General features: G+C 47.1%; 1 protein-coding gene across 2 annotated transcripts in view; it reads left to right on the top strand.

Annotated features, from left to right (window-relative positions):
- The window catches only part of ACDO1 (Protein kinase superfamily protein), a 70,601-nt gene that overhangs the window by 41,442 nt on the left and 3,828 nt on the right, over positions 1-25,331 (top strand). For both annotated transcript variants that reach the window (XM_086521028.1, XM_086521029.1), the window contains 4 exons: positions 3,237-3,401; positions 3,552-3,692; positions 3,785-3,964; positions 4,123-4,318. In XM_086521028.1, the coding sequence (XP_086377154.1) occupies positions 3,237-3,401; positions 3,552-3,692; positions 3,785-3,964; positions 4,123-4,318 (682 nt within the window). The remainder of the gene's footprint in view (positions 1-3,236; positions 3,402-3,551; positions 3,693-3,784; positions 3,965-4,122; positions 4,319-25,331) is intronic.

The raw sequence follows: 25,331 nt of genomic DNA, 5'->3' as shown, positions 1-25,331 counted from the left end.
AGCGTCAAAAAAGTATATTTTAAAGGGAAAAAAAGAACTCTTGTTTTTGTTAGAGCTTCAGCCAATGGTGGCTGGAGTATCTCCTAGGAACAGATCAGGGAGTGAGGGTTGTTTTGCAGTCGTACCTGAGATAGACATACTTTCTCGACAGTGCATTCCACGGTGTTGCCTACCCGGTAGGTCGGCATGAGGCGGGACTCCTGCTCCTAGGGTTTTGCGGGGCCAGAGTCTATCTTTTCTGCATTTTCCCTATCAAATGTGGGAAGTATGTCAATTAATAATCGACTTTACACATTTATTAGGATTTCTAGCAGGTTTTACGGTCATGGGCTTTTTATGCCGGGTAGGGCACTCTTGTGCACCATGTAGGCCCCCCCTTGCGTATTTTCATATCAGATTAGTAGAGCTAGCCAGCATTTGGGTCCAACGCACTCTCTCTAGCGTTTGTGTCTTTGGCATTTTCTCTCTCTAGCGTTTTTCACAGCTCTAACGTTCTCTCTCTCTCTCTCTCTCTCTCTCTCTTTCACAGCTCCAATGTTCTCTCTCTCTCTCTCTCTCTCTCTCTCTCTCTCTCTCTTTCACGCATGTGTTTTGCCTTGCAATCTCATTCTCTCTCTAGTACTTGCACTCCACTGCTCTCCCTCCCATGTGCAGTTTGCATTGTAGATCAAGTGCGAGTGCCCGTTCGGTGGGCGGTACATGATAGGAGCATTGGTCTCAAAACCCTGGCGACCCTTTCGGTATTTCTTTTATATTGCTCATGACAAAGATACAACTGTCAGGGAGAGACTCTCTGCAAATCTGCAAGTGCAATAATGCTAGAGATCTCCCCCAAGCCTCATATTTAAAGGCTATTGGATGAAAAGCATATCTGTATTCCCAAAATTCACCGCAATTTTTCGGTCCCTAAAAGTCCACCGCAATTTCTTGGATTTCGTACAGGGTTGCCACACCATCAAGTTGTCACACCACAACAATGTCCTCTCTCTTCCTCCCTTGGTTAGGGCTACCATGTCATCGTATTTGTGACAAAAAAAATAGGGCACCCATCAAAAAGGTCTACAAGTGGTCGGCCATACAAAAATTGGAAAATTTCCCCACATGCCTAGATCTTGGGTACAAGACTAGGGATCTGGTGTCTCCAAGAGCAAGTCTAGTCTACCACTCCATCAAGCACAACTCTCTAAAGAGAAATGCAAGGCACCAAGATAGACAATCTTGGCCATCAATGGCAACAAATGCTAGAAATGCCATTAGTGTCCGCCGAGTCCATGGAACCTAAATCAGCCATATAGGCTAGAGCTCCACCACGTGTACACCATGATTCGTGGGCATGTCATCAATGGCTTTCGGTTATAGGAAAATTTAGAGGTTAGTTGTGCCTCCTTCGAGAACTAGTCGAGCCATCCTACTCCAAATTCGGGTTCACAATGCCAGAAACCAACATAGACGTGTCTCATGTGCGAGTATCACAGAGATGAGCAACCTTCGACTCGTCTGCTTCACCATCCTGAATCCGATTCCGACTTTTTTGGCAATTCATTATCCCTTCGAATATGCTCCTGTTCTCCACACTTATGACATATCGCCTCCTCCTTGGATCTCACCAGCAATAGAAGTATCATCCTGTTGTGACTCTTGGTTCTGCTTGCCTTTCTTGGATGATTGTCTAGCCAAGGCCTCGGAGCCCCCTCGGAGACCTCCATAACGGGTCCTCTTGATCCAACACCATGGGAAAAGCTCCTCTTATGTCAAATTATTGGTCCTTCTCGAAGTAATCAAGGCTATAAATAGAAGGCAGTGTACTCGGGATTCAAATCATAGTTACAGGGAATGACCATTTTCAGGTCTCCGTTCCCCGTTCCCATCCCAATTTCGTGTTCCAGATCCCTGTTCCGTGTTTCAGACGAGTATCCAAAACATGGAATGTCATTTTATGCATGTTGCCGTTCCGCGTTCGCGTTCCAATTTCCCGTTCCGGGTAACTATGATTCAAATGCGTCATCAAGATTTTAATCATATCTATGGAAGAGTTCAACTTCCTTGCATGAAGAATCACCCCTTTCATGGACCTCGACACTCGAGGGTCCAAAGTCCACAACTGTACCTCGAGGTGAGCTCTCTTCATAGGTGCCATCCTATTGTAAACTTTCTTCATTTTTGTGCTAATTTTTCCGATTCGATGCTTCTTTTAGTGCTAGGCTTCATTATAAACCTAATAGGACCCATAAATGAAAGTAAAAGGGAAAACTAGAGCGCTCATAAACTGTCACTAGGCTAGACAAAAATTGGAAAATCACCCCACGTTTAGAATTTGGAAAGGCCTCACATTGTTATGCATAGACACAAAAAGGCCCTCACTTACAAGATCGAGATAGGGAAACCCAAAAAAATGACCTCCAAAACTTTGACATTCTTTACCTTATTTGGGGAAAGAACGAGTGTAACAACAAAGGAGCATAAGGATTCAATTGTGTGATTGCTAGATCTTGTCTTTTGTCATTCCTTTGCGCATGACAAGAATGGGTCTCTTGGTGATCGTGCAAGATAGCTCACAAAGTCACAAATGAGCCCAATGTCAAAGTATAGGTTTCTATAACTGCCCTAGACATGATCTCTAGGGATGTAATAGGTGGCCACCAAGTGCCACCCTTCCAAACTAGGGAGGTTGATGGCCTGCCCTGGGGGCATCAACTCACACCTATTTTAAGAAGTTTTTTATTTTATTTACTACTCTTTTTGGGGGGTGGGGGCACAAGAAATGGCTGGCCGGCCCCCAAGCTGTTTGGGGCTGACAGAAGTGGCTATCACAGGACTAACTAGCCAGTATACAAAGACCATGAGGCCCTAGGAGACTATATAAGAAAGGAGATACTAAATCTGAGAGGATTTCTACATGTTTGGGGGTGGGATAGGGTAGCTATCTATTTGTGCCCTCGTTCATCTGTATCGTTCTTAATTTTTCTGAATTATTGGCGTGTAGGGTTGTCCTGATAAAATTATAAATAAAGGTTTGTTTTCATTTGTAAGCATTTTGATAACATGCTGGACTTCCTTACGTTGGCTAAGCAAAGAAAAAACCTTCGACCATATTTTTAGGATAGGACGACATTCTTTATTCTGATGTCCTTCATTTGCAAGCACGGAAGCAGGAATAGCAACTATGACTTGAATGGTTCTTATCATCTCATCAAAAACTGAGCAATGCAATTTTTTTTGGGGTTTTCATGTGTCAGGTTCAACGACCAGGGATAGAACCCATAATATACAGGGATTTGTTCCTCTTCAGAACTCTTGCTTCATTTTTGAATGGCATAAGCCTTAAGAAGCTGGGTTGCAATGCAGAGCTTATTGTGGATGAGTTTGGTGAAAAATTACTGGAAGAGCTTGACTACACACTCGTAAGATGCTACTGTGTAATAACAATCATTTTTATTCAATGTTCTGTGATGTTCTCCATTTCTTTGCATCTCATGTGATCTTTTGGCATTGAAACTGTGTCTTTCGTTATATGATTTAATTTAGTGCTACTTATGCTGTTATATCTGTAGGAGGCGCGCAACATAAAAGATTTTTTGGAGAACTTTAAAAACGATGCTACAGTAAAAATACCAGAGGTATATCAAGAACTAAGTGGTGAACGAGTGCTTGTGATGGAGTGGATTGATGGAATACGCTGCACTGATCCTCAGGTTGAGCTTCTTGAGTTTCCGAAATTCTGGGCATGTAGCATGAAATGGTCAATTTAAGGGAGTGATGTTGTGTGGTGACCTCTTTGTCATAGGGCATCAAAGATGCTGGAATAAATGTACCAGCATTTATAACAGTTGGAGTGAGTGCAGCTCTAAAGCAATTGCTTGAGTTTGGACTGTTTCACGGTGATCCCCATCCTGGAAATATTTTTGCCATGCGTGATGGTCGTATTGCATATGTTGATTTTGGGAATGTTGCAGAGCTAAGCCAGGTATGCATATTGCATATTCACAACTTGTTGAAGCACCTATGCTCTGTCTGTCCCATCATGAAAGATATGCTTGGGGGTTGATGCTCAGGCATTGACTGGTGCAAGCCTTGTACTATATGATGCCTCAAGTTTCCTTCACTTTTCTGGTGTTGAAACAGCAAAACAAGCAGATTCTTATTGATGCTGTTGTCCATGCGGTGAATGAAGACTATGTAGAGATGGCAAACGATTTTACGAGGTTGGGGTTTCTTTCACCTGGGACGGATTTGACACCTATTGTGCCAGCTCTTGAGGCCATTTGGCAAAATTCCACTGTAAAGGGATTATCAGACTTCAACTTTCGCTCAGTAACGGGTGATGTTTCTAAATTTTACCTTGTTCTTTTGTTTTTCAATTGTGGTGCATAGTGAGCCTTGTTGAGTGAGATTTAGGTTAGAGAGTAGGTGAAATGGAGGGATGAGGGGGTACGTAGAGGTAGAGCTGGTCTTTCCTCCATGTGCTAATGTGCACCCACTTATTTTTTTTCGTTTGTTGGTACTAACTAGCGTGGTCCCCTTTTGTTGGGTACCATGAGCTTCATACAACACTACTTGCCTATGCGACCGAGAACACATAGTCCGCCTAGTTAAAGAGCTGTAGTGCGATAGTTGCAAGTCCCTTGAGATTCTGTCCAAATTGTGCATGCTACGTTAGATGAAGCATGCCGTCCGCCTCAATACAAGCTCATATTGCGGGGTTGAACTACAATGGGTCATGATGGACATGTCTAGGAAGGGAGACCAGAAGAGGTGACGAGAAACAGTACTACTGATAGAGACACATGAGAGCCGAGAGCAAGGACTACCGAGAGTATAGGGCTACTAGTGGGACTCATTTCAAGGGAAGTTTATGCGGCTCAAGATTCCAAAAGCTCATGAGGAGTCGTAGTCCTATTGAGACTAGAGGTGCAAGGAAGAGTATAGATTATGCTAGGAGATCGAGAGGACTGGTCCAGCGGCTCAAGATTCCAAAAGCTCATGAGGAGTCGTAGTCCTATATAGACTAGAGGTGCAAGGAAGAGTATAGATTATGGTAGGAGATCGAGAGGCCTGGTTCATGTGAGTCGGGCTAGAGCTACATGAGAAGTGCTTGGTCTCTGCTACTTTGCCCCATTGGGTTCAAAGTTTGCAACACACAAAGGAGGGGGACCCCCTATAGAGGACGACGGAGATACACACTGACCATACACGAAGAGGATCCCCTGTTCCCTTTCGAGGATGTCGCCTCTTGGTGCCTATGGATATGGGAGGGTCGAGGGATACCACGATTGGTATAGAATTCGGGGGAGTGGTTGTGGCCTTGTTGTCAAATTCTAGGGGATTTTTTTTTTTGAGTACACAACGCCTATTGGCAAGACCATATATTCCGGCACGACCCTGTTCACCATCGTCCTTGCCATGTACAGCGTGGGCTTGAGCAGATCTTCATGTAGTTGGGGATCGAGCATTGGCATACGTATCTTGTATTTCATGTGGATACTAGCACATGTGTTTGGCTGCCTGTTCTGGCCATGGTTACACTTGCTAGAGCTGCACCTTATCTATTGATGAGTCTTTGTGCTATTGCTATTGGGTCTGCCCACCTGCTCATTTTGTTTGGCGAGCGGTATTTATGCTTTTTTCACGAGTTGGTTTGCACCATGGTTTTATCACGAGTTGGTTTGCACCATGGTTTTGTCACTTGGTGTTGACAGTCTATTGGGGTCACACCTCTAGATGACACACTTTAGATATGCTCCTTTCTACTATCCATGAGTTTGATGCCCATCCGCGCAACATCGTTTTATTAACGATTTGCAGGATTACGTTGTGGATTAGTTGGAAGGCTAGATATAGATGCACACATGTTTTGAGTTTCACTTCTTCCTATAAGTTTGACACCTTGACGGATATTTGGTCAGAGCTAGCCCAAAGACTTCAAGGATGGTGGGCTAAGTAAAATTTCACTTTTTCAGGATTGAACGATTGGAAGAAAGCTTAATAGTTCCTGCAACTGCTCGACAATATTTATGCACTGGGTATGTGTGGGTCCTGCTTTAATTTTTACTAACTTGGGTCCCATCGGACAGGGGGCCATAAGTTGGCTGGGGGAAAGGGTTTTAATCCTTACCCTTTCTTTAATAGCTGGGCCACTTGGTGAGGATCAGTAAGTTGGTAAAGACTTCTTTTTTTTTTTCCCAAGAAAAAGATCCTTCTATTAGTTAATGAAACTGCCCATAGGGCTACAACCACCTCTTCAAGAGAGGGCTACAACAACCATGATGGGGAGACTCTCCCAATGAAAAAACAGCATATGTACAATGAGGCTAAATCAAGAGATGGGAGGAGGGAAAACCCACACAGGTGGTCGGTAGTGCCATTGGAGTACACCCTGGACCATGGTGTAGAAAGGCCCAGGACGCCAGAGTCGAAGGAAAGCCTCTCTACGCTCCCGTATGCGGTCGGAGCTGCCCTGTAGTCTCTCGAGCTGTCCTCTGAGAGTGTGGATCAGTTCTAGCCAAAGATTGCGAAGAGTCTCTGCTGGTGGCACAGGGAGAGTCTCAAAGATGCGGAAGCAACGGGCCCGCTAGATGAACCAGAGTGTCAGGCCACTGATGAGCTCCCAACACTCCTCTCTCTCATTGCACCACTCCCGTGGAGTAAGCTCTGTGGCAGGCTGGAGTGTAGGTCGCCCCCCGTGCATCACTATCATCCTGCTGGTGGAAGATAGCTCAAACTGAAGTGCCGGGCCTGTGAGGGTGGACCAAGCCGCTGCTCCCCAAGTGTATCGTCGAGCCGTGGAGAGAGCAGGCATCAGCCGAAGAACACGAAGCCACACCTGCTGTGCCAAAGGACAATCCCAAAGACAGTGACCCTGACTCTCTGTCACAAAGTGATGACATGGCGGACAGCAGAAACCCTAATTTCTGCCAGAAACCCTAAAATTCCTGCAAACCCTAATTTTTGCCAAAAACCCTAAATTCCGGAAATCGCGGAGGCGGATTATTAAAAAAAAAAAAAATAAAATTTTTTTTTGGAAAATGATGAGCGACGCGAATTTTGCTTTTGCTTTTTTTAAAAAAAAAAAAAGATAAAAGACTCTCAAGAGAGAGAGAGAACTGATGCTTTTGATTTTAAAAGCTTTTGGGGCTCTGCTTTTGGGCATCCCTTGTAACCTTTAAATTAGTGGTGAGGGCCTCACTTCTCAGAGCATCTGGACGCAGAGTCTGAGAGTGAAACCCTAACCGCTCTCTTGTACTTTGATGATTGATTAATATAAAAAGAAATACCGAAAGGGGCGCCAGTCTTTGGGGCCAATATCTCTAGGCACGGAACTCCGCCGGGCCAGTGAAAATCTATTGTGATCTGTGAATTGTTTTGAAGTGGTTATTTGGTGCTGTCGCGGTTGATTCTTGACTTGGAGTGTCCAAGTTTGTTACAGTGGTATCAAAGCACGGCCGATTTCTCTTCTACGGGAAATCCGATCCCCGAATTTTTTTTCCGCGGCACCTATGGCTTCAGGCAATGATCAGTCGACTCCCTCTGCATCTGGAGATGCGGGCTGGGATCACAACGAAGATTCAGACAGAGAGTATGGCCCGCCTCAGCCTACTCAGGCGGAGCAAACAGAGATGGAGCGTCGTCAATTGATTGGCGATGCAACAAAGATGATGCTCAATTTTGCCAAGGACCCGAAGATGGTAAAATATATGAACCAGACCTCTTTGAAAGAGGTACAGATGGAGTGGCAGAGAACCACAACACCACTCCGGAAACCTGCTCTCAAGAAACCTTCTACCTCCAAGAAATATACGGAGAAGGAACTGGAGAACGTGGTTGATGCACAGATTGCTCAGCTTTTCGACGTGCAAAAGAAAGGCAAAAAGCACGGCAAAAAGCAGAACAAAGGTACTGACTTCCCGGGATATTTGGGTCGTCAGTCGACATTCGACAAAGCAAAGAAACGGAAGAAGCGTGTTCGATTTGAAGGAGTACCCAGTTCTTCTTCTTCTTCTTCTGACAGTTCTTCTAGCTCCTCGGATTAGAGCGAAGAAGACAGAAAAAAAGCAAAAAAGCGAAGCAAGACACAAAGCTTCGGAACGGGCAAGAAAAAGGCAAAGAAGGCTACATCTCGCCCAGAGACTGACAGTTCTACTGAGGACTCGTCTACAGACAGCTCAGATTCCGATGACGGAAAGTTTTATGCGAACAAGAAGAATTTTTACAAAGCCAACCAGTATGACTTTCTCGAAGATAACAGCAAGAAAGTCCGAGAGTTTAAGGAAGGTGGCCACTCGATCAAGTTTGATACTTTTCAGGATACTCAGATGCTTCGAAGGCTTTGTCTCTTATACAGCAGTTTGACATCGCTTTCGCGGGAGGACGCTATTCAGAGCACTCCAAGATTCGGAGAGCTGCCTCTTACTCTGAGGGGAATGCTCCTACTTGGTGGTCCACGCTTCTATTAAGCAAGACTGTGCCAGTTACATGGCTGAAATTCAAGAGGCTTTTTATTTCTTCTTGGTTGACTCAAGAGTTTGAGCGAGATATACGAGCTGCTTGGAACCATCTCCGGATGACCAAGAGCGATACAGTGAATTCTTATTGTGAAAGATTCTGGAGCTCTTTTCTACCCGCCTCTTCATTCAAGAAGATCTCGTTCAGAGAACAAATTGAGCGGTTTACCTTGGGTCTACCTACAGAGATCCGAGATCACTGCTTGGAACAGAAGTCAGCTTCTATTCAGGAGTTGATGAGTCATGCGAAGCGGGGCTTTGCCATTCACTCTGGCAGTCTGACTTACCCCACAGATGAGGCCATGACACAACGAGCCAAACAGACTTCTGGGAATGAAAGTAGAATGAAAAAGAGCAACCCAGAGAAAAAAAAAGGATGCACGACCCAAGCTTACTCCTGAGGAGAGAGCTCGCTTCATCAGAGAGGGGAAGTGCTTTGGATGCGGGAAACATGGACATATTTCCGCAAAGTGCCCTGATAAGGCACAGAAAGAACAGAATGATAAAGACGACGACAGGTCTGAGAGTTCGAGAGCAGCTGAGGAATGTGGCAGAAAAGGCAGATAGAAAAGCAGAACTGGTACCACATGGCGTGGGACTTGCACCGAATCAAATGAATGAAAGTACAAACTTTGCCGTTTTTTTTTTGGGGCAAAGTGAAGGATGTAGAAGCTCTTTTGAAGGAGCCAAGGCCAACTTCTTTTCACTTGGAATTGGCGGCTCGATTTGGAACTGCGCCCGACAGACTGACGCCACTGGCGGAGGTAGTTCGACTGGCACCCGGATGGGATGTTGCCATTACACCGAGCATTGGCAAACTTCGTTTGCAATGACAGGGGTGTTCAGGGCACGCGAGTGACGTTCTACTCGGGATCCCTTGGTACCACAAGAACTACGCCGTGGTTGACTACCGGGCCGAGAAAGCGACTTTGATAAATGAAGGGCTTAGAGATTGTACTTGATGAACTTCAGTTTTCTTACTCATTCTTTTGGGAGAACTGAACGATGGATAAAAGTTGAATATGTTTTGACCTGAAGAAAAGAACGCCAAGATTTTTATTTTATTTTCTCCACGCTCATGCCGATTGCTTTTGAGAGGGCCTGAAGATCATACCATTGATCTGATTTTGGAAGCACGCCACCGAATCGGCCACCTTATCGTGTGAGCCGAGTACAGAATGAAAAGATTATGAACTCAGTGAAAGACCTCTTGGAAAAGGGTCTTGTCCAACCTAGTACTTCACCGTATTGCTCTCCAGTGTTGTTGGTTTTGAAGAAAGACGGATCTTGGAGAATGTGCATCGATTATAGCACTCTCAACGAAATCACCATCAAGAACAGATTTCCGATTCCTAGGATCGATGATATACTCGACAGGTTACAGGGATCCTCGTGCTTTAGCAGGATTGACTTGAAGAGTGGATATCATCAGATCAGGATAGCGCCAGGAGATGTCTACAAGACAGCTTTTCGGACGACTTTTGGGTTATTTGAGTTTTTGGTGATGCCTTTTGGCTTAACCAATGCTCCTGCGACATTTAACCGGATGATGGATAGGATTTTTCGAGAGTACAGGCTATTTGTTGGCACTTTCTTTGACGACATCATTGTTTTCTCCAAGAATGAGGCAGAACAAAGAGATCATCTGATTCAAGTCTTTTAATGCTCAGAAAAGTGAATTTTTCCTACCAGAGATACATTTTTTTGGGACACATTGTGTCAGCAGCAGGAGTGCAAATGGACCCGGCCAAAATAGAGACTATCCGTGATTGGCCCGATTTGAGGAATGTCCATGAAGTTAGAAGCTTCTTGGGACTGTGTTCGTACTACAGGCGGTTCATACGAAAGTTTGCAGAGGTTGCTTCCCCTTTTGCATATCTTGACACAGAAAGGAGTACCTTTTTCGTGGGGACCCACAGAGGTGACTGCCTTTCGGACATTGAAAGAGAAATTGACTACGGGACCTATTTTGACTTTGCCGGACTTGCAGAAGTCATTTGAAGTATATTGTGATGCTTGTGGTCGTAGTTTGGGTGCGGTCTTGATGCAAGAAGGCCATGTCATAGCTTACGAGAGCCGTTTGTTCTCTAGGCCGGAGATGACAGCACAGATCTATGAGAAAGAGCTTTTGGCGGTTATCCATGCTCTTACTCAGTGGCGGCATTACCTACTCAGAGCGGATTTTATTGTCTTTACAGACCATCAAAGTTTGCGCTACTTCTTGTCACAGAAGCAGCTTTCGGAAAAAGCAGATGCGGTGGGTGAACATCTTGTCACAGTTCCACTTCCAGATTATCCATGTGCAGGGACAGAAGAATGTGGTGGCAGATGCTTTGTCTCGGAAACCGTTGGTTCTGGCTATTTCCGCGATCCATCATAGGAGCTTCGAGGATATGGTCGATTAGTATGCCACAGATACAGGTTTTGCAGATATTTTCACACGGATACGGGATGGGGAGACAGTAGCTGGATACTCCCTTCGGGAAGGCTACTTGATGAAAAAGACTATGTTGTGAGTTACACAACCGTTGAGGGAAAAGGTTATGACTGATTGCCATTGTCCACCTTTTACGGGTCACCGCAGCATTGCTACCACCATGAAAGGGGTAGAGAGAGATTTCTTTTGGCGGAGATTGAAGAAGGATGTGGAAGAGTTTGTGCGCAGTTGCTTGGTATGCTAGAAGGTCAAGTTTGACAGGCATAAGGCACAGGGATTGTTACAGCCTTTACCCATACCCACCCACCCGCCCCTGGGAAAATATTGAAATGGATTTCATTTTTTTTTATCTCCCGAGAATACAGAATGATCACGATGATTTTCCGATTACATGGCACGCCTGAGACGATTGTCTCCGACAGAGACCCCAGATTTATGAGTTTGTTTTGGAAGGCAATTTGGGAGAACATTGGGACGCGGTTGCAGTTCTCGTCATCGTTCCACTTGCAGACTGACGGGCAATTTGAGATTGCCAATTCAGTGATTTTAGATTTATTGAAGTCTTGTATCTCGCATCAGAAGACTCAATGGGAAAAGAACTTACCTTTGGTGGAATTTGCCTACAATAACACGATACACTCTTCGACGGGGAAGACGCCATGAGAGATTGTTGAAACTGCTGCGAAGGTTCCATCCTTCCTGAGCACGAAAGATTAGAAATTTGAAGCGGATGAATATTCGCGAGATTTGGATACGGCTTTTGCCAAGGTTCACGAGACTTTACAGAAGTCTCAAGAACGACAGAAAAAGGCAGCGGATCGCCATCGTCGCGACTGGAAACTGAAGGAGGATGATTGGGTGCTCTTACTTTTGAGAAGGCACGCCTAAGAAAAAAAAAAGGGAAAGGAGAGGCTTTTTCCAAAGCTTAGTATGTGATACTACGGACCTTTCCAGATTACTGACAAGATAAATGATGTCTCCTTCCGATTGGACCTGCCAGATACTTGGAGGATTCATAATGCATTGCATGTGAGTCTCTTGAACCCCGTTAAGGGTGATGTGCCTGATGATGGGGAGCCTGATGAGCAACCCGAAGTGGAAGAAAACGAGGAGATCCTTGTTCCTGAACAGATTTTGGCACATAATGATACGAAGAAAGGTAAAGTCCGAAGGCGGTTCTTGGTTAAGTTCAAGAACTTTCCTGCATTTGATGCGAAGTGGATGGAGGAGGAGGACCTAGCAGATACTCCTCGGATTGTGAAACTTTACCTCGATGTTTTGGTTTAGCATAGTCTACTCCAAACGGAACCCAGAACTCAGCTTGGCCGAAGATCTGGTGCAGTGGGATGCACAAGAGGGGAGTCACTCCACTCCTTTGTCAACAGATGCCTCGATTTTGATACTAAAGTCACTGATGTCTCTTTGAGCTTCAGGGATACTGAGAGCTGACAGTATTCTGCTGGATGACTTTATGAAATGGAATTCCTGATTATGATACTGATTTGTTCTTGACTTCTTGTGAGTGCAGGAACTGATGCCGAAATGACTGCAGCATTTTGGTTTGATTGATCTCGAATAGACATGGTTGCAATAGGGGTTAGTCAATCGGACATCGATGAGGTCCCGATTGGACCTAGATGTGATTGCTAGCTACATTGCCGATAAATCATGGTCTAAGATCCGAATGAATGTTGAATGTCATGTGATGTCCTGTGATGTCGTGTGATGTGACTGTCGATTTTGTACATGTGCTAGATGTGCGTTCCTAGTACGTAGGTACTAACAGTCAGTGTCTGCTAAGACGGTTTATGGCTTTTGTCGGTTTTGCAGGCGTAATCGCGGTCGATTACAATGCTTTCAAGAGGGGGGTATGTCACAAAGTGATGACATGGCGGACAACAAAAACCCTAATTTCTGCCAGAAACCCTAAAATTCCTGCAAACCCTAATTTTTGCCAAAAACCCTAAATTCCGGAAATCGCGGAGGCGGATTATTAAAAAAAAAAAAAAATAAAATTTTTTTTTGGAAAATGATGAGCGACGCGAATTTTGCTTTTGCTTTTAAAAAAAAAAAAAAAAGATAAAAGACTCTCAAGAGAGAGAGAGAACTGATGCTTTTGATTTTAAAAGCTTTTGGGGCTCTGCTTTTGGGCATCCCTTGTAACCTTTAAATTAGTGGTGAGGGCCTCACTTCTCAGAGCATCTGGACGCAGAGTCTGAGAGTGAAACCCTAACCGCTCTCTTGTACTTTGATGATTGATTAATATAAAAAGAAATACCGAAAGGGGCGCCAGTCTTTGGGGCCAATATCTCTAGGCACGGAACTCCGCCGGGCCAGTGCAAATCTATTGTGATCTGTGAATTGTTTTGAAGTGGTTATTTGGTGCTGTCGCGGTTGATTCTTGACTTGGAGTGTCCAAGTTTGTTACACTCTCCACAAGATGGTCACAAGCTGCACATGCGGCCGAGAGACCACTATGCACTAGCCAACTCCCAACTGCTGTAGCTCTGTGTGCGACCAGCCACTGAAACAAGGTGACTCGCCTTGGCTGTCTGGAATCCCACAACCTCTCCCAGAAGGCTGCCAAGAAATGAGCTGTGAACCCTCCTCCTATCAATGAGCTGCTGTAGCGGGGCGGGCCTCTCTCTGTCATGCTAGTATGTAACGTCCAAGTCGAATAGTGTACTGAAAGAACGGGACACCTGGGTGGTCTGCAGAAGAGAAAGGGTCCCTCCAAAGCCACTCTCTAGGATGCCACTGTACTCGTGCCAGTGGACAGCACTCCCAAGCCCACAGTCTCTAGTGTCCAGTCGCAAGAGCTGTTGGGTCAGGATTGATGACACAAGTCTTTCCACATATGCCCACCACTCAGATCCTCTGAAAACAGCACTCTGCCACGTGCGGGGCCTCTACTGCAACTCGCTGTAAGCGTCCCTCACCCTGTGACTCGAAAAAAAGGGATGTAGCAGTCTCTGAGCAGGCCCGAACTGAGATGAGAACCTCCAGTCGTGTGAAGGCTCCCATCCACCTGGGTGCTACTGGCTCGAGAGGTGTGAGCCACTCAACTGGAACTGCCTCTGAGATGTCCTGGCACATGCTCTGCATCTCTCTCATGCCCTGTAGCTAGAAACCCTGCAACTCCTCTGACAAGCCTGAAGACTCTAACCAGTCACCTAAAGAGCGTGCTGGACCCGCTACCATGGGACCCCAAGAAACATGAGGCCGACTACCAACCAAGTGGCCTCTCTGAGTGTTAACCATGGGGTTCCAAACAAGGGGCTGTTGAAGGTGTTGCTCCATGCAAGTAGGCTGTCGCTGCTCCAGGCCTCGCCGCAAGTGCTCCCAAGATCGAAGCAAACTCACAGCGAAGCGGTCCTCTAGTCTCCTGCTCAAACCAACTCTGCGCATCTCTGTGAAGATCCACCTGGTCAAAGGTCGCCAGGGGCCTCCAGCCTGAGGCACCCTAGCTCGAAGCCGCTGTAGCAAGAACTCCTTCCAGGGCTCCTCACCTGGAAGGCGGCCTCTGACTATGAACTTCCCAAGAAGGGCTCTGCTCTGCTGTGCTGGGTCAATGATCCCAAGCCCTCCCTGTGAACAAGGAAGAGTGATGACCTGCCAAGCCACTTTGGCTCGGGCTATGTGAGTGTCACGTCCCGACCAAAGGAAGTCCCTGATCAGCCTCTCTACCTGGTTGATACAAGAACTCGAGAAGATCCAGCAAGAAGCGATATACCACATAGTCGCCAACACCACCTGGTTGGCCACTACTACTCTGCCAGCCAAAGAAAGTCGTGCTGAGCTCCAGTGTAACAACTTCCTCCTGATAGACAGGAGGAGGGGAGCAATTTGCTGCTCGGGAGACAAGTCCAAACAAACCTGATAGCCAAGTACCGATCTGCAGTCCCTGGGGGAATCCACCTAAAACCCTCTCCTGGCATCCAATTGGGCATAGGAGCACTACCAACCGAGAAAGCCACTGTCTTTCTCCAGTTGATCAGTGCGCCAGATGCACAGCAGAAGGTCTCCAAAGCGTGCTCACACCTGTGCAAGTTGGCCTCCTGGCCATCTAAGTACAAGGCTGAGTCGTCAGCAAACTCAGTGTCCAATAGCTCATCTCCCCGAATAGGGAGTGCTAAGCCCCGTAGACTAACCTGCTGTGACACCAAAAACCTGCTCATCACCTCAGCATAGAATAGGAAGAGGAAGGGGGAATGAGGTAAATCAGACCCTCACTCATGCTGTCAGGCATCACTCCTGTGTGCAAGATGTATTGAAAAGCACTACAGAGATCTGGGCCAAGCAAGTCCCAGTACTCCAAGAAAAAACTGGGAGTCAACCCATCCTCACCTGGACATCTACCACGGGGGAGGGCACTAAGAGCCGTGTGCAGCTCCTCAAGCTCAAGTGGCAGCTCAAGCCTTTGACACATCTCCTCAGTCACAAGGCAAGGCATCTGTGCCCACACCTCCTCCCTGTATGCATCCTGACGCTCTGATTGAGGCTCTGCAGACAGTAACTCACGGTAAAAGACAATAGCAATTGCACACATATCCTCGGGCTCAGAAGCAACTGACCCGTCGAGCCTCCTCAACTGACTGACCTTGGCATGCGAATGTCGAGGTCCCACTGCCTCGAAGAAAGCACCAGTCACTCTGTCGCCCACCTGTGTCCACTAAGATGCCTGTCGATGGAAAGCAAACTTATACCGCCGCTTCTCTGTGCTAACAAGCTCCTGGCGAGCCTGCTGTAGCTGCTCCTCCAACCAAGGATTGTCTGGATGCTGCTCTTGCATCCTCTGCAACGAAGCAATGCCCCGTCTGAGACGCTGCTGCTCCTCTCTCGTTGCAGCCCCAGCGAGCCAAAGACTCCTAGAGAAAGAAATGACTAATCTGAGCTAGTCTTGAGGCCACTCTGTCAGCAAGAGAACTTGCCCTAAGAGCCTCTACTCGCTCTCTGAGTGCAGAGTCCAGCAAGACCCTCTCTGGGATGCGAAGCATCGTGCTTCCCCTCCTCTGCCTGTCTGCCACTGTGAGGATCACTGGTGCATGGTTCGAGAAGGAAGTCCATGCCAGAATGCCAACTGTCCCTCCCAAGTCATTGAAATGGTCACTAGTGTAGAAGCGATCTATCCGCGATAGATTCACTCCTCCCACTCTGCGGTCCGAATGAGAGAAGGCAAGGGGCCTCACAAAACTAGAGTGCTGCCACACATCCGAGACCCTCACAGTCATACAAAATCTCTCCCAAGCTGCTAGCTCAACTCCATGCACAGTAGCATGGCTACCACCAATCCGGTCAGAAGGGTCCTCCAACACGTTGAAGTCCCCCCCTATGCACCAATGTTCTGCCTGTGGCAAAGTCTCAACTATCTGTGACCAAAACTTTTCTCGTGCACTCACCACATTGGGTGCATAGATGTTCAGGAAACCCACAAGGCAACCCTCAACCTGCATAGTAATCCACTGAGCCCTGCCTGGCACAATAATCCCTCTGCTTACAATGGCCTGCTGCAAAGAATCCGCAATAGTCATACATACCCCACCCTGGATGCCTCTAGGTCCAAAAGCAGCTGACCAAAAAGTATCATATCGTCCACGCAAGAGCTGACCACAACGTCTAATGTGGCTCTCACACAGATGGTGCTCCTGAAGCATAAGGAGATCAATCTCTCCTCCCACAAGGCAGCGTTGAAGCTCCTGACGCAGTCAACCCCGCTGACGTTGAAACTGGGGCCCACCAAGTCCCTGCACATTCCATGAGACGATCCTCATGGGGAGCGAGAGAGAACAAATGCTGCCGCAGCAGTTAAACGTGCTATCTTCGAGGCTGGCTTGGATGGGGAGTAATCCGCATCCGAGCGTCCTCTAGATAGGCGTGACTGCAACGAGAGCCTGGCCCAAGTCCAAGTAGAGCGAGCTGTTGGTAAAGCAACCTCCTCTGTCCAGGAGTCCTCATGAATGTGTACATAGCATGGCAAGCACTGTGTATCGGCAAAGAAGTAGACCACAATGTGTCTACATCCTGCTGTATCTGGAGGGGTCACCGCAAACTGGCCAGTGGCCACAAAGTCTGAAGCATGTCTGTAACTCCTAGTTCTCCCATGTAGTGAGAGAACTCTAGGACTTGTGTGTGTAACCACCCCAACACTGAGTCGAGAGTCCACTCAGTCTGGTCCTTGCTGCAAGGGGAAAAGAGAAGCCAACCGCTGAGTCCAAGGCCTCTATCCCCCTAGCTGCAAGGAACAGAACATGGACCCTGAAGCAGGTTGCCTCATGGTCTGCTGATGGGTCGCCGAGAAAACGAGTGAAGTTGTAGTCAAAGAAGTCCCATCAGCGCCGCATGTCGACGCTCGTCAGACCACGAGGAATAGCTGCAAAAGGAGACGTCTGTAACTGCAGAGGGGGTCGCAAGAAAGGTTGTCCCTCTCTCGCCAAGCGACTCGTGGCAAAGGCGCTGCCAAGAGATCTCCTAGCAGCCGGAGATGGCCCTGCCCCGTGGGTCGGCTGTGGAACTGGAGCGGGAGGGGGGGGAGTAGGAGCAGGGGTAAGAGGTGGAGAAGAGGGGCGGGGGGGAGCGGCAGAGGTAGAGGGGCGAGGGGAGGAGGCGGGGGGGAGGATGATGAGGAGGGGGGGAACTCTGGGGGGGGGGAGGGGCTGTTGAGGGTGAAGCTGAGGTGGGGGCTGGAGCAGGGACCTCATCTTGCTCAAGAGGACCGAAACGGTTCCCCGTGGGAACCCACTACTGCTCGGCAGGCGCCTGAGGACCACTCTGAGTGCCAGGCTGTTGTTGTGGCCCTTGCCGTCGTCGACCATGGACCTGCTGCCATCCCTCCTCCGCTGGAGCCCCAGGTTCGGAGGGAGGCTCTGCATGTGTGCGCTGTGTCTCTGCCTGTGGCTGCTGGCCAGTCCTTGCAGGCTGGGGCTGAGTCTGTGGTGTAGGTCAAGGCCTCCTCCGTGGACAGGCCTTCGCAAGATGGCCCATCTGTCGACAAATGAAGCACTAGTTCGGGAGACCCGAATACTCCACGCTCTGTCTAAACCAACCTCCACTCACCTGAGGCAGAAGAATGACCTTCGGGAGCGTGTGAGTGTCCCTAACCAGAACGCGAACTGAGGGAACGCTAGTTGCCTTGGCAGCTACTGAGGCTGCCGTGCGAGGTGTCTCCAGGACAGTCCCAATCGCTGAGCCTATCGTGGACAAAAGTGGTAAGTACTCCCTCCGCAAACCAGGAAAGCAGATGGAGATAGGGATGTTTGCCTCCTCTACCAGAACATCCGAAGCAGGGTCAAAACCATGTCTCCACTGTCGAAAGTGGGCTTGAGATGCTCGAATGGTCAATGGACTCATGGCGATGAGGTCTCAAACTCGATCTGATAGTAGCCTCGTCCGAGTATTTGTACGCCCAAGATCTTGCTCACCTCTGTTGGGTCGGGTACCGGGAATCTTGCAGATGACAGAAGTCGCCTGCAAGCGCTCTACCTCTGCGGCTAGGCTCGCTTGCTCTGTCGGTGAAAGAGCAAGTCGAATGGTGGGCTCAACGGGGTCGAGTGAGGGGGCTTCGGTAGAGTCCCTTTGTGGCGGAGCTGGAGCCTCCATCTCCATCTGTGTCTGTTGCTGAGTCGAAGAAGGCGGGAAGGACGCGAAGCTCCTAGCAGGCCGTGAGGACAGACTCCTGCGAGCAAAAAAGGGGGGGGGGGGAGGGGGCTGAAAGCGGATAAGCTAGGGGCGGGCAGGGGAGGGGCAACGGAGAGGGGAGGGGGGCGGGGGCTGAAAGCGGATAAGCTAGGGGCGGGCAAGGGAGGGGCAACGGCGAGGGGGGGGGGGGGGGAAGGGGAGGCTAGCGGGCGGCGTTAGGCGGGGGCAGCGCGCAGGGGGCGGGCTGAGGCAGCGAGGGCAGGGGGGGAGGGGGCAGCGATGTCGCGGGGAGGTGATAGCGAGCGGGTGGGTGCAACAGCAACAACGAGCGTGCCTCTTGGTAAAGACTTCTTCTTCTTCAGCTTCTCCTAAACCCCTCGATCGGAATCTGCAGGTTCAGTCTTCAGTGGCTTGACACATCAACAGTTTGTGACATCCCCCCTTCTTGAAAGAAGAGTAAGTGTTCGCGATTACATAATATCTGCAAAACAAGTTACCTCAAAAACATCCGAGGTTCATTCTGAGGGTCATTCAATTTTTCTCATTCCATATCGGAGCTCTTGATATTCCGGCGTAGCAAAATTAGTCATCACACCTGGACGGTGCTGATCTATATTGGGTGTCATGACGCATTAAACTTACATACCCAGACAATCTCACCAATTAGGAATATTCAGTGGTTGACACATCGCAATGCAACACAAAGATATTCAGACATTATCAGTACTCCTCCCAGGAGCAAATTCCAAACCATTGAAACTAGCATTAAACCAGAATCAAACAATTCACAAATCAGTGGTCGAGGATTCCGATTTATTGTCGGAGTTTCTTTTGTGGTAAACTCTAGCTTTCCTTTTATAAGCTTGTAACCGAACGCGGCATGGTCAATAAGCTCTTGCATTGTGGGTACTTGCTTAGACATACAATACTTTTGTAATGGTGATGGCAATCCAATTGTGTGTCGCTTGCACTCGTCCTTCAAGGGAATCAACTTGAAGAAAGACACCGGAAGGTAGACGTCGAGAAACCTTTGGTTGTAGTCTTCCATGGTCTCGGTGGCAAGCATTTTCGGTTGCCTCATTCCGTCAAAATCTTCCATGTTCTTTGTGGCAAGCATTTTCAAGCTGTCCCATTTTGACATAATCTTCCATGGTCTCCGTGGCAAGTTGCCCGATTTTCAAGTTGCCCTATTCTGACAAAATTTGGACTTCAAACAAGGAGGTCATATAACTTCGTGCAAAAATTGTCTTCAAAGCTTGCCAAGTCTTTTGAGCATTCAATTGGGTCGCGATTGAACTCCACCACTGCATAGCATTATCCTTAAGAAACCCATTGCTCGAGAAATCTTTGATTCTTTTGTATAGTTTCCCAAAGCATAGATGTTGTCGAATTGATGGAGGAATTGCAAAGCTTTGTTTCGATCTTCCACTCCAGAAATAGTGGAAAATTTGATTGTCGTGCCGCCATCCTTGAAATCCTTTGGTTGGTTAGGCGTAAACCCCGGATATGGATAGCAAGAATATCCATATGGACCTCAACCATTGTACCCAGGTGGCAGTGGTGGTGGGGGAGGTGGTGGCAACGACGGTGGTAGAGGCGGTTGCACTGGATCAGGGTTAGGCGATGGCTGCACCATGTTCCTAAAGACTCTCCCAATTGGAACAGACAGCTTAGAAGGTTGCCGATTCGAAGCTCTTGTACTTTCTGGTGCCGGAGGAGGTGGTACCACTTGGGGCATCTGAGGCAGTAACATGTAGTTAAGAAGCTGTTGGAAACTTTGCAGCATTGGGAGATTCTACTCAGGATACCACGAAAGTATGTCGCAAAGCTTGTCGAGAAGAAACTGCAAGCACTTTGCTGAAGCCATATACGCCATTGTATTCTTGGTAGGACCAGTATGCTTTCAGGAAAGGACACGATTGGAGCTTTGATACCTCTATAACGGAAGGGCACCACATGCCAACGGAAAAGAACATATAGAACAAACTTTAAAGCACTTCAATAACGGCTGAACTTGAAAGAGATGCACAACACATTAGATGTGGAGTGGTGGAGTTCCACCCCAAGAGAGCACTGGCCCTAAACCCTAGTACCCCTTTCGGTATTTCTTTATATTGCTTCAACAAGTAATAGCTCGGTGGCATCCGCTCCCGTGTGAATGCCACAGAGAGAGCCCACCGCATGAATTTAAAGGTCCACGGCCATTCAAAAACAGTTACATCCAAAAGCATCTGGTCCATACTCTCTGCCATGTCAGTAGGTCCGTACAGTAGTCACATCAGCAGGTCTTTACACAAGGTTTATTTTGAGTGTGTGGGTCCTGCATTATTTTAATGGTCTTGGTTACCTCACCACCCAATTATCAGAATACGCTGAATAATCCAAACACTCATGGGCTGAGGTTGGCTGATTAGGTAACAACACCAAGAATTTCTACACACGAGATTCTTAAAGGGGGAGCCTCCACACAATGATGAGGCCCCACATGGAGGATTTTTGGCAGCAGTTATCTCCACCTAGCAGCAAGAATACAATGAGCCAAGAAATACCACACCTGGAGGCCTCCAATATGAACAATACTATTTAAAGGTTGTATCCAAAGACTATTTTACTCAAAGGTTGACGGATAAGCTGCTTTGAGCATACATACACCACAAAGGTCTCTACCCTCCATTGGAGCCTAGCACATAGGTGGTATACTCTTATCATGTTTACCCTAAGTTTAAATGTGGACGTGGATGACAACTAGGAGTGCTCTCATTTACATTAAAGCTTTGGTAAGTAACATTTACCCTATTTTATGAGTATTAAAAAAAAAAAAACACCACCTCTCTTCATTTTGAGAAGACTGTTACTTTGTTGGGCATATACTTCCAAGTATCATTTTCCCTTTCTGTGCAAATGAAACCATATGATGGTGAGAGGTAACAGGGCTCTCCTTTACGTTAAAGCTTTGGTAGGTAACATTTACCCTATTTTCTGAGTGTTGCTTCACCTTGTGTTTAAAAAAAAACCCCTCACCCCTTTCCACTTTGGGAAGACTGTTGCTTTGGTGGGCATATAGTTCCCAGTATCTTTTTCCCTTTCTGTGCAAATGACACCGTATCTCCCCCCCCCCCCCCGGCGCGCATCCCCCTCCTCTGCAACTTTAAATATTCTACGTTGGAGACTCATATAGTATATATTTCGCTAATCGAGATTTTGGAACTCATGTTTGTTTGCATATTGAGTCTATTGCTTGAGTGGTACATATGTTGTGACCATTGATGATCATGTGGTATGGAGTATGAAGCATTGGTAGTTTCAATATGGCATCACTTCCAAATTGTATGTTCAGTCGAGTTTGCTGTTGTAGATAAACTTTGCATGGTGTTTACTTCTGGATGATTCAAGTGGTGTGTCACATTGCGAATGATTCTCAGTTTATGGCATAGTCTTTATTTTGTGCTCGAAGAATAACTTCATATCACGAATTGTGTAGTGGTTTGTGATCTTAAATATTTTTGAACATTGACGATACCTCCATTATCCTAAACTGCTCTGAGTTAGGTTTTTTAAAAAGTACGAAATTTTGCGTACCTTAAAAACTCTTACCATTCAATACTCCGTACTTTACGTTCCAACACTACGTACCTTACCACCTTGGTAGCCGCTAAAGGCCGGGATTCTTACCATCATGGTTTCCTTTCTGTCCTAGAGAGCCAGGTCCATTTCTCCTCCTCATGCCACCTCTGCTCCACCCCCTCAACCTGCTTCTCCAACTCCCCCTCCAACCTCTGTTCTTGTCCACCTGTTGTTGACTGACCCTGCCCAACATACTACCACTTCCTCCCTAGTTGGGACTGAGAAGCTTTTTACAATGTGCCGCTCGTCTTTTTGGGCCCGAAGGAGGGGATGGGGGGGGGGGGGGGTATTTGCACGAGTCTAGAGATGGGGAGGCTTGGCTGGCCGCCAAAGGATCTTGAGCTATGGTTAGGCAGCTCGGCTGCCACACTGGATTATTGCAGTCTCGGATGCCGATGTCTCAACCTCCAATGTCCTTGTCTCTGAAGGTATTATCTCCAAATGAACAAAGGCTAGGGCCTTTACTGGAACCGAAAAAGTAGAAGCCTCCCCAACTCGCTTTGGGCACTTTTGCCAATAATTGCCTTTTTCTCCACAATTGTTGCAACGCCGCTCAGCTTGCAAAGCTTCTTTTTGGGCATTTGTCCGTTTGTTGTTATTGTTGCTTTTCTTATTACTCATCTGCTTGTTGTTGTTGTTGTTGTTGTTGGAAGAACTGGCCAAGGCTTTGAAGCTTGGCTTCTTCCTTGCATTGAACTACTCTTCTTGGTCGAATACCATCGGGCCTATGTCCTCTATCAGAACCTTCACCCTATCCCATGGCTGAGGAAAACTTGGGCATGTGAAAAGGCTAGAGTAGGTTGAGATGATGAGGGTTTTGCAAATCAGCCACAAACAGCACCAGGGCAACCCCAAGAAGGACAACAACCTGCTGTATGCTCCCCTTTGTCGCGAAAAATCAGCACCCAAAATTCGCAAAGAAACCAATCTGACTCGAGAGTAAACCGTGGCTCTGATACTATGTCAAAGCCATAGTGGAAAAGGTGAATCAAATGACGATCAAGTCTGCAAGTGCGAGCAAACCTCCTCTCAAACAGGGGCAGCCACCGAATCTCCGATCTATTTTTGATACACCTCCACTGAACAAGCTTGCGAAAAAGGGCAGCCCACCACATGGGCCTCGGGCAGCCACAACCTGCAAAACAAGGGTAGGGGAGGGGTGTAGAGTGAGATCGCATTGTAGAGAGAGAGAGAGAGAGAGAGAGAGAGAGAGAGAGAGAGAGAGAGAGAGAGAGAGAGAGAGATGAAATGAAATGAAATGTTATATTAACGTCTTCAAAAAGGCCAAAGTGACCTATGAGACTAGAAAGTTACAATGTGGTGGATCTGATACAAAGTCAGAGTAACAAGATGACAAAATAAAATACTATGGAATCCTAGCCTGCTAGGTGTGAACTAAGCAGCTAACTGGGATAGCTGAATCACAGGAGATCTAGCATCAGTCGTTGGCGGATCTCATCAATCTCCTCCATGGTTAGTAGTCTGACTGGGCGTCGTGCATGCCTGGCCAGAGTGCTCCGAATCTTCTAACGTAGCCTCTGTCGATGCTGTGTAGTCCTCCGCGGTCGTGGGTGCGTGGATTTCCCAAGTTCAGTCGCTCGATCGATCAGTGTGCCTCTGGTGTGAGACGAGGGGGAGCTCTGTTGTGGGAGTGCCTCTTGCGGCTGTCCTGTGTCTGTTCTGAAGAAGTCTGTGATTCGTCTTTGAGACTGGCTAGCCTTGCCACTCATCAGGCTGTCTCTGTGTCTGTGCAGCTCGAGCAAGAACAAACCCAGGCATCTCTGATCCTCATATCCCATGACTCTTGAGAGAGAGAGAGAGAGAGAGAGAGAGAGAGAGAGAGAGAGAGAGAGAGAGAGAGAGAGAGAGAGAGAGATACCAACCGGCCTTTAATAATAACTTTATTTTTCAGAGAGAAATGAAATGAAATGATATATTAACGTCTTCAAAAGGCCAAAATGACCTATGAGACCATCAGATACAAAGTGGTGAATCTAATACAATGTCTGAAGTACAAGTACAAAAAGTATTGAAAGTGAAAATGAAAACTGAAATGTGTGAAATGTGAAATGTGAAAATGTAGAGAGAGAGAGAGAGAGAGAGAGAGAGAGAGAGAGAGAGAGAGAGAGAGAGAGATTTTATTATCGTTCTCGGAGGTCAAATATGACGTATGAGACCAAAGTTACATGTGATGTAGTATTTGTATGGTTGATGAGTGATCTCGATGCTCCAAAATTGTGGTGATGAGAGTCGTAATGGAGAGCCCACACTATGGCTGGGAGAGGACAGTGTGTAGGTCAAAGTAATGGCCGAACATGTGAGAGAAGCAAGTTCGGATGTGACCAAAAGCTGAGCACTCTAGTAGTGTGTGGTACTTAGACTCTTGAACTTGCAGTGAGCATAATGTGCATAGTCGATTTGACTCTTCTCCATTGTCCCAACACCTTGTCTCGCATCGAAGGGAATGGGAGCTAAGCCGAATGGCTGCGATAGTGTGTATCGCGGACAAGGGGATAGGCTCAAGCATGTAAGTGTGAGTACGGTTTCCTCTTTCAGCGAAGAACATGGTTTTGTAGTTGGGGGTGATATGGGTGGTGTAATGTATGAAGCGTGACCCACCGAATTTCTCCCAAACCGTAATACATTGACGTTGTAGAAAAGCTTCATTCACTTGGGAGTCAATTGAAGTATGATGTAGCAAGTGTAACGCATGCCATCTCCCATACCACTTCTTTATGTCTTGCATCCATCTCGTGCTCAAGATCTTGCTTTTATGTGTCTTTTGAACTTTTTTGCTTGCTTCCCATGCAATTGTAGAAAGTCGATGTGAGGCATCTTTATCATGTACTCCACAACCCTTTCCATGCCCATAACCTCAATTGGAAGAGATCCCGACTCAAGAAGTAGGAGCATATATGGTGTTTGTGTCTTAACTTGGAGAAAGTTTGTAAGAAAACACTTTTGGACATTCTCAAACTCTTTCCAAGTAGACTTTGAGATGCTCCCGTCCCACACTTCAATTCCCATAAAGAAGAACTGGTGTCACCAATGCATCAATAAGGTACTTCTTGAGAACCCAACGCTTGATGTTTCCCGCATCACACATGTTCTCAAATGCATAATGTACTCTCTTTCCC

Source organism: Adiantum capillus-veneris, chromosome 10, assembly GCF_014529385.1.
Source record: "Adiantum capillus-veneris isolate H3 chromosome 10, ASM1452938v2, whole genome shotgun sequence".
NCBI classification, from domain to species: domain Eukaryota; kingdom Viridiplantae; phylum Streptophyta; class Polypodiopsida; order Polypodiales; family Pteridaceae; genus Adiantum; species Adiantum capillus-veneris.
This window is presented reverse-complemented; position numbering and strand designations above follow the sequence as displayed.